The following is a 10,000-nucleotide window of genomic DNA, read 5'->3' as shown; positions in this document are numbered from 1 at the left end:
TCAGGAAGGTATCTCTCTTGGAGCCTTGTTATAATTACCGTATTTAGCACTGTTCTGATTTGCACTCGGTTTTGAGGAATGCATCTCGGGCGTTAATGAAGGTATGATGGTATATACTGTTATGGCTGTGGAAATTCGCAAACCACCATTCAGGTCCCGTAGGTGAGATATCTCTTAAGTACATGTGTAGTTAGCCCCAAACCTGTTGTTTAGAGGGAATAAATGTGATTCATTCGGGCTGCGACGCTTTGAGTCAGTCGTTTTTCTTTCTCTATCTTTTATTTCAAATAAAAACCAACGAGGACGCTCGGTGCACTTTTCGCGCCATTCTTCTCCGCGCTTGGTGTGAGGGGAGAGAAGCAAGGGGAGGGCAGCTGGCGCTCGATTGGTGGATGCGCGGTGTGACGTGGTCAGGGAGGAGGAACGCCCCTCTTCGAGACCTTTCTCGAAGCGCCTCGAAGGGGGTTGGAGCAAAGAACGGGTCGGAGCAACAGGGCGGAGCTCCGAGGATATAAAAGTCGGAGACGGGGGAAGCAGTTTTGTGGATGCTCTTGCTCGGTGGATATTCTGGCTTCGTGGTTGCTCTCGTCTTCCGGCTCGCTCATCCTGGTGGCCGCTGGCCGGGTCTTTTGTGGGGCAGTTGCAAGATCCCGCTGGAGGGAAGGAGCGTCTGCCATTCCCCTCTCCCGACTTCAGGCATCCACGTTTCCCCCCCCCCCTCTATCCGCGCTGGGATAGCGCCGAACACTCGTTCCGTGGCGTTGAGTGGCCAACACGTGCAGGCGCGAGGCACGCAGGAGAGGACTCGCCTACCACGCCATGGCACGGAGTCGCAGCCAGGCGGGACCACGTCGACGGACGTAGGAGAGGGACTCGACGGCCCAAAAAGGGAAGTCACCATTTCTTTTCGGGGTTTTTTTTGTATGGAACTTGTGGCGCCGTATCTTGTGAAGAAAAACTGTTAAGTGTTGCCGTGTGTTCGCGTAGTCGGTTGTAGCTCTGCGTCGTCATTGCTTTTATTGTTTTCTTCTTGCATTTGCTTTATGTGCATTCTGACTGTTTGACTATATGTGTGCTTTGTGTCTGTGTCTGTGTGAATAAAGTGCTTGTGTGAACTTGTTCCCCGTTTCGCTGCGTCCTTCCCTTTGTTGAATCTCCATCTTGCTTCACGTAAAGGGTTCGTAGTGGGCTTAATACGCCCGATAAGTAATCGGAACCGTCGAGGCCGACGATAACACCGCTCGGTTATCCCGATAGTACGGAACGGACCGCTTAAGCGGCCCGTGTCCGGAGTCGACCTGCGGCGAGGTGCGATCGCCTGGTTTACCATCCGCGTGGGTACTTAGGTAGGTCGAGTTTGGCGAACAACCCTATCCCATGCGGGTGGCCGATTGGCACGATCGTGGTGAGGCCGAAAGGCCCACCCATGACTAGCTCCTGGCGTTAGTCCGAGAGGGTCACGACAGAATTGTCCGTCCGGTGGGCGATGTGCCGCGATTCGAGTCACACGGCCGTTCACACGCCGGTGGGCGCGAATTCGCAACAATACATAAGGTGGAGGGGTGAAGTGGGGGGGGGGGTGCTACTAACTCCATCTTTCCTGATTGGGGCATTTTGCTGAAACTTACTCTATAACCCTTTCAGTGCTGAGGAGATAATTGGAGCCAAGGGGCTGACGAGAATCTGTCACTTGTATGTTGTGTTATTCTGAGGGACAAATACATATGTTTACAAATATACATACTCGTATATGTGTACAACTAATTAACAGCCTCGGTCCGTTCCGTTTGCCTGGTTTGCATCCTGCGGGTTTCGTCAGAGTGACTGCAACTCCCAGCGAAATAAATGGCTCCGAGCAAGTTGCAAGGCCTATTTGCCATCTTGCACTGCTCGTGGGGCTACAGAATTAACCGGGTACCACGCTGATTGATGTCCGCGCCTCTTCTTAATTTGGCCGAGAAAACGGTGAGGTCACGTGACAGTCTCGGGCTGAAGATTATTATGTGTGTATGTATGTATGTATATATATATATATATATATATATATATATATATATATATATATATATATATATATATATATATATATATATGTGTGTACATACATATACATACATACATACATACATCTCAAAATACTGAGTTCTCCAACCTTTAATTAAAACAAATAAATACAGTAATTTCATGTTTCAGTTAGCAATACACAACAAGACATCTGAAGAGTGAAAGGTTTACCGAAGCAAGTCTTGTTGCATATTGCTAAGGCCTAAGTCACATTTGCTCTATGGCGATGATACGGCGGCCGTAATCCCTCTGAATTGACAGAAACGTGCGGCGGCCGCAGAGTTTCTGCGGTGGCCTCAGGGTGGCCCTACGCTGTTTGGCTATATTTTACAGGCCGTAAGGTCGCCGTGGAATTATAACGTGGAGTTACAACTTTTTTTCATTTCTATGTTCGCCATAGCAATTCGACAAGCCGAAACAAAAGAACTGGTTAAAAAAAATTAAAAAATTAACCCATTCGTTACCGTCCGTCTGGCCGCACATTCGCCTTGGGACCCCTGCGGTCGCCTTGCGACATCAAATCAAAGACCGTACGGCTACCCCACGATTTCGGTCTCCACAATTTATAAATACGCTGTGCAGCTCCCTGAAAAATAAAAACATGTGTGACTGCTACATTGTGTGACCGTGGAAATACTGCGACCGCCGTATAATTGCTAGTGGCCGTAGATTTTGGAGACCCCATGGCTGCCATGGCAAATGTGACTTAGGCCTAAATACGCCAGTGCAGCTCCCCGAAAAATAAAAACATATGTGACTGCTACATTGTGTGACCGTGGAAATACTGTGGCCGCCGTATAATTGCTAGTGGCCATAGATTTTAGAGACCCCCACGGCTGCCGTGGCAAATGTGAGCTTGGCCTAACCAACACGTTGAGTCATTTATTTGCTTCATTTACCGTAAATATTGGAGAACTCAGCATGTAATAATTTGAATTTCCACCCAAGCACAAGTCTTCACTTGGGTATATATGAAAACTGTAAAATAAACACAGCAATAATGTCCGAGCATGGAAAGTGTGAAGATCAAGCAAACACAAATATCGAGCTAGATTTGTGGACGAGTCCTCCTGTGCCAACCCTCTTCAAATGCATGCATCCATCATCCAATTATCCCATTTACAGCAATTCCCAGCTCCCCTACCTGTCCACAATGCTGCACATATCACGCTGTACCCCTGAGCCATTTCCAAGCAGGCCAAGGCCTGCAAACTGATGGTTCAGCTGCACTGAGCGCAGGCAGCCCAGAAAGGTTGGGCCGAGTGCCCAACAGCTACCAACAGCAGGAGGACATCCTTGGGGAGAAGTATAAATCAGCAAAGTATCATTTCAAGGACATGATCATATTTTGATCAAGCTTATCACATGCCAAGTTAATGAGAAGCGGAATGGTGTGGTATTGGGCTCACCACCAAGATAAACAACATCCCCGGTCGTGATCTCGAGTGAACTCATCGAGTGTACAGATGATGGTTCATCACCATCCACCATCAGTGAAGCAAAATTTCGACGCAAGAGAACCTCAACAGTATGCCACTGGCCGTTCCCCAGACCAGATCCTGCAGTACACCACATTTCCTGCACATCTGCAAGTCGTGCAGTACATTTTCCCCAAAAAAGTAAATTGTCCCCAAAATACATACTGCATCATGATAATATGAAAATGTCCCATCATCATCAAAAGTTCTTTTCTTCTGAAATATTTTTGAGGCAAAAAGTGTCCACAAAGTATAATTTTGAAATCTGCTATTTTTGACAACTGCCATAAGTTTTTGAACCATCACAGAGTTCCATGTAAATATGTCCTTTGCATGAAAAATTATTACCCTGTACTCCATGCAAACATTTCACTGCAGCAATGAATTATAATTCAAATTTCTTGATGTTGTAATTGACTTCTTTTGAAGGCCCAAATCATTTTGACACATGAAATTATTCAGAATAATGTCAGCAATACATGCATGGTGCTTTTTCGATTCAACAAGCAAGATGATCGAGATCAAAGACACAAGGTGATGGGTAAGCTGAAAATACAACACAACATGTCTGTGATCTAAGGTGCTGCAGAAATCAGATTAGCCTTTGAGATCCAGTCACATGAGTGAAGTAATGTATATAAAGGGCCGTAAAAAAAAAAAAAACCAGGGGAAACTCAGCAATGATTGCTATAGAGAAGAATAGGAAGAGACAAGGCCATTACTACAGACTCAAAGGGCAGTTTGCAATGGAAAATCACCTAATTTTAATGCTTCAGGGCACAATGGCTTTAAAGTCACACATACCAATACAAAATAGACTCCACATATGCTTACAAGTAGAGACAGCAGTAAACGATTGGAATATACAAAAGAGAAAGGATTGAAAGTACATGGACAGAGTATGATATATATATATATATATATATATATATATATATATATATATATATATATATATACATATATATATATATATATATATATATATATATTGTTGTGGTTACCAGATTCGCAAACCACCATTCAGGTCCCTTAGGTGAGGTATCTCGGTAAGTGCATGTGTAGTTAGGCCCAAACCCGTTGTCTAGTGGGAATACATGTCATTTATGCGAGCTGCGACTCTTCAGGATAGCCGTTTTTCTTTCACTATCTTTATTTTGGACCAATCGCCACCATCACAACCACAACAACAACCACCAACCACAACGCCGCTTCACCACAACCGCCATGACCTTTACCGTCACAACTCGCCACCATCGCATCACCGTCATCTCGCGCCACTCATGGGCACCGATGCTGGACTCGTGTAGGGCGCACGTCGAACAGCGTGTACAAAATCACGGATTTTCTGCTTCAAAAACGGATCAAAAACGACACACGCCCACTTTTTGCCGTCCAATCGGTGAGCGAGGGGCGATTTGGCCCCGCCTCCAGAACGATCGATATATGCAAATTTGTGGATCAAAAAGCCTTCACGCCCACTTTTTCTCGGGCCAATGGGGAGCGAGGTGAAAGGTCAAAGGGAGGGGGTCAAAGGCGAAGTTACGGGGGGGGGATAAAAGGACGGTGTTCGTCAGTAAAAGGGGGAAGAGAGAGTCAGCAGAACGAGAACAGAGAGTCGCAGAGGAGAGTCGCAAAGAGAGTCAGCAGAACGAGAACGAAGGGTCGGAGAGTCAAGAGGTCGGAGAGTCAAGAAGAGGAGAGTCGGAAGCAGAGGGTCAAGACTTCGCGGGCGGTGGAGCTGCTCGTCGTGTGCGTTGGAGTCGGAACGGAGGGGACGGAGCTGTGGAAAGGCGGCGACACCAGACGAGGGGGTGCTCGCGTCGTGCAGGAAGCTGCACCCGAGGGAGGCCGACAGCGCGACCTGGCCGAGGTGGAGACGCTCGTCGCATATAATAAAGATCCTCTATACCCCGAGCATCAGCAACCCCCTCCTGTTTCCCCCCCGCGCTGAGATAGTGCGACCAAGGGGGCCCCGTTCCCACCCCCTGCCAGGCACTGTCCACGAGGCCCGCGGGTTGCGGGGCCATCGCCGCTCCGCGTCTCATCACCAGACGGGTAGGCCCGACCCGGTCTCGGCCTCAGGCCTACCCCATTCTTGCGGGATTTCTTTTCCTTGGTTTTGGGTATGTGTTGTCGGCGCCGTCTGTGAAGTAGAATTGTATAAGTGTTGCCGTGTGCTCGGTAGTCGGTATTAGCTCTGCACTGTGTTTTCACTTTTATGTTTGCTTTTTGTGTAAATGGAATTGTGTTTTCTTTTTTGTGTGCATTTGGTGGAATTGTATTTGTGTGCTTTCCGTTCGTCGCGAATAAATGTGCTTTATTGTTGAACTGTTTCCCGCTTCGCTTCGTCTTTTTCCCCATTGAACCCCCATCTTGCTTCACGTAAAGGGTTGGTAGTGGGCTGAGTACGCCCGATAATTAATCGAACCGTCGAGGTCGACGATAACACCGCTCGGTTATTCTGATAGTACGGAACGGGTCGCTTAAGTGGCCCGTGTCCGAAGTCGACCTGCGGCGAGGTGCGATCGCCCGGTCTACCCTCCGCGTGGGTACTTAGGTAGTTCGAATTTGGCGAGCAACCCTATCCCACGCGGGGGCTGATTGGCTCGATCGCGGTGAGACCGAAAGGTCCACCCGTGACTGGTTCCCGGCGTTAGTCCGAGAGGGTCACGACTGGATTGTCCGTCCGGTGGGCGACGTGCCGCGATTCGAGTTACGTGGCCGTCAGCACGCCGGCGGGCGCGAAATCCGCAACAATATATTAGACGAATAAAAGGCAATGTGTGTGTATGTGTATATGTGTGTGTCAGTGTGTCTCCTCCATAACTATAAAACCTAGCAGCCTGAAACTTTGCAAGCATACTAAGAAAACTCCAAGGAAGTGCAAGAGTGAAAATTGGGTGTTTAGGTTAATTAAAACATCCCTTTTGAAGATAATTTAGGGGTGATCATCCTCAAAAAAACAAATTAAGCTTTTCCAAGATGGCGGTATGCCATCTTGGTCAGCCCTCTGTGGTTGCTGGAGTCTTCAGCAACCATTTTGTTTGGCCAATTCAAGCACGCCTCGATTTGGAAACACGATCCACTCTCAGACTAATTAATTTATATTTTATTAATTATATAATTAATTTAGAATCAAAATATGTCAGATTTGAGAATTGGATCTGGGGAACAAAATAAGTGTTGAAATCTGGAGTGAAATCCGAAAATTTTAACAAAGTAGGGATTTTTATAACTTAGTGTATTTATTTAAGCAAAGCGTTAAACTTAACTTTTTCTGCTGTTCAGACGATGATATTGAGTGAAGAAGAAATCATGGAATGTGTAACTTCATTCAGTGAAACGCTGTGCTTCAGAACCTGCTTTTCCAATCCATGACGACACAGTTCACAGGGTCCTTTATTTTTCGATAATAACATACGCAGTTTGCAGTTTCCGTTTTGGGTGATTTGCTAACATGACAAAATATTAATATAAAACTATACTAATTGTTGTGGGTCTGTTCAGTTGGTCTGTTCAGTTGGTGCTACTTCGACTTATGCGTTTGTTTTTTTTGTATACCTTGTCGAGGCTCGTATGAAAGCCAACACATTTCAAAAGCAAGGGGGCATGAGACAAGAGGGGTGGGAGTGGGAAGGATGAAACAGTGGGGAACAGAGACATTAGGAGATCTGTGGAAGGGAGAGGGATGGGGCAGGGAACATGGGGTATACAAGATGGACATTACAGGGACTTTCAGGAAGGAAAGCAGGGAATTTGAAGGAGGTGGGTTTGGGGTGGATTAACAGGGGTAGAAAAGATCGAGGATTTGAATGGGAGACGATAAGAGGTGGTGGTGAACAGCTGTTTTGAAGGCCTGGAGGGAAGAATGGGATTGAACAAAGTGAAGGAGTTTATTCCAAAGGTGGGGGGGGGGACAGAGGAATGAAAGAGTGAAGGTGAGCAGTGATTCCTGATTTTGGTGGTTTTACCAGAAGGGGGTTGTTGGTGGACCTTGAGCGCCCTGCGGAAATATGGTGGGGACAAATCACAGACAGAGCGGGGGCGGGGGGGGGGAGGCTGGAGAGGAGATGGTAGAAGACAGAAAGACCACTGACCTGCCTGTGGTGAGAGAGTGAGAGAGTGAGAGAGTGAGAGGCCCAAAGACTCAGCCTCATTGCGGAAGATACCAATGATCCGAAATGCCTTGGTTTCCACAGCATGAAGTCGAGAAAGGTGAGAGGCAGGATCACCAGCCCAGAAGGGAAAGCAGTACTCCATCAGGCTGTAGACGAAAGCTTTGTATGTGGTCAAGAGCTCAGGTGGGCCGAGGAGGGACTTTGCACGATGGAGGATGCCCAGTTGGCTACTGGCTTTGGAGGCTAGGTTGGAAATGTGGCTTTCCCAGGAAAGATCATGGCAGATAGTGAGACCCAGAAGCTTGAATTTTTTTAAATTTTAATTTGTATGATGACTCTTTGCTGATGACTCCACCCTCTGCAAATACCATCTGTTATCCCTCAGACTGGCAAGCATCAGCTTCTTCACTCTCTTCATTCTCTGGATAAAATCACAAACTGGTCCAGCAGATAGTGAGACCCAGAAGTTTGAATGAAAGGACTTCTTCCAGAGGAATGTTGAGAAAGTACATGGGGGGTGGGGGGGGGGCTTCCAAACGGTCCTTTCAGAGAGAGAGACGTTATGACGTGTTTGTAAAATACATTCCTGGGAAGATGCTGTACATTCCAGACACTTTGTCAAGGGCACCGAGTGGCTCAGTCCCAATGTATGACTCCATTTTTGAGGACATGCAGTTGAGGGTGCATCAGCTAATGACCCATCTGCAAGTCAGCCAGAGCAAGCTGGACCTGTTGTGTGGTGCCACTGCGGATGACAACAATTTACAATTACTGGCCGGCTACATTCTGAACGGCTGGCCAATGCACCAGACCATCCTTCACGTGTCTATAAGACCTTGCTGGCATCTCAGGGATGAGCTGAATATGGCATGTGTACCGGCGAAACTGCAAGCATCTCCGCAGCATGGATGAGGTTCCTTCACCCGATGCTACACCGCCAGAGGAATTTCAACAAGAGGAGACCGTTTTGCTTCCCGAGTCTTTTCCGCCAAAAACGCAGCAGCACACTCCAATGCACTGTCCTTCACCACACACTCCAATGCACTGTATTTCATCACACACCCGACGCTCTTCTCGCACTTCCTGGTGTGTCGGCTTCGATGCCCATTGGCACACAAATTTACCATGTTTCAGCATTGTGTCGGGTCACTCACCTGCATTTTATTTCATTTATGGATGTTGTCTGACGAGTCTGATTTTTTTTTCTGGTGTACTGGCTTCGATGTCCATCGGTACACAAAATTTCAGCTTTCTACGTCACTCGGAAGGCACCGATCTTTAATATCAGGCAGTCAGTCAGTCAGTCAGTCCATCAGTCAGTGGTTAGAGAGAGCTTTATGTAATATATATTGTGAGAAAAACCATGTTCTCACCAAATTTTGTGTCCCACCCACCACATCACATGACCTTTTTCAGGCTCCCAGGGATTGATTGGCGAGTCGGACGTGGTGGACGGACCGCGTGAGAGCTGCGGCGCCATTGCTGGCAACAGACGTGGCTCTAAGATCGTGAGTGGAAAAATATATCGAGCGCTCCAGATCGCATGTTTTAAAAGCGATTTTCAAGTGATTTTCAAGACTCTCGACAGCACAGTCGCGCTGATCGTTGATAGCTCCGTCTAAAAGGATTGAGTTAAATCGGGACGAGTGTGATCGTTATTCCCGGCTATCGTCGAGCGGAGCTGTGAGTTGTACAACCTGTTTGAGGAACTCTATTGTTGCCAAGAGTTCTGGCAGGTTTCTTGTGCTGTGTAATCCATTCTGTTACCAGCCATTTTTGAGATTGAGCCAATAAAATATCGTGCCTACCCCGAGAGGCCGATTTGAAACACAGTGGTGTGTTTTGTTGTTCTCTTTGTCCACACGTGGACTGCTTGAAGCTCGGACATAACGTCAGTATTCCGTGCTGGAGGATATTAAACCGGCGGGATCTCGACAATATATATGTGTGTGTGTGTGTGTGTGTGTGTGTGTGTGTGTGTGTGTGTGTGTGTATATATATATATATATAAAAATATATATATATATAAAAAAAAAAATATATATATATATATATATATATATATATATATATATGTATATATAAAAATATATATATATAAAAAAAAAAATATATATATATATATATATATATATATATATATATATATATGTATATATTGTTAAGGTTGTGGAAATTCACAGAACACCATTCAGGTACCCCGAAGATCAGTTATGTCGATAAGTGTGTGTCCAGATAGATTTCCCCACCGATGTCTAACGGGATTTATTCGTGTAACCGGGCTGTGCATCTTTGAGTTAGCCGTTATTCTTTTGCTATCTTTATTTTGGCAAACAA

General features: G+C 46.4%; 1 protein-coding gene across 3 annotated transcripts in view; it reads right to left on the bottom strand.

The window, feature by feature from the left end:
• Positions 1 to 10,000, bottom strand: part of LOC147031777 (ras-related protein M-Ras-like) — a 787,730-nt gene that overhangs the window by 422,358 nt on the left and 355,372 nt on the right. For all 3 annotated transcript variants that reach the window (XM_085867509.1, XM_085867515.1, XM_085867520.1), the window contains 2 exons: positions 3,474 to 3,623; positions 3,209 to 3,359 (listed from right to left, as the gene is read on the bottom strand). In XM_085867509.1, the coding sequence (XP_085723635.1) occupies positions 3,209 to 3,359; positions 3,474 to 3,623 (301 nt within the window). The remainder of the gene's footprint in view (positions 1 to 3,208; positions 3,360 to 3,473; positions 3,624 to 10,000) is intronic.

Source organism: Eptatretus burgeri, chromosome 2 (genome assembly GCF_056783735.1).
Source record: "Eptatretus burgeri isolate ZD-2024b chromosome 2, Ebu_testis_v1, whole genome shotgun sequence".
Taxonomy (NCBI): Eukaryota; Metazoa; Chordata; class Myxini; order Myxiniformes; family Myxinidae; genus Eptatretus; species Eptatretus burgeri.
This window is presented reverse-complemented; position numbering and strand designations above follow the sequence as displayed.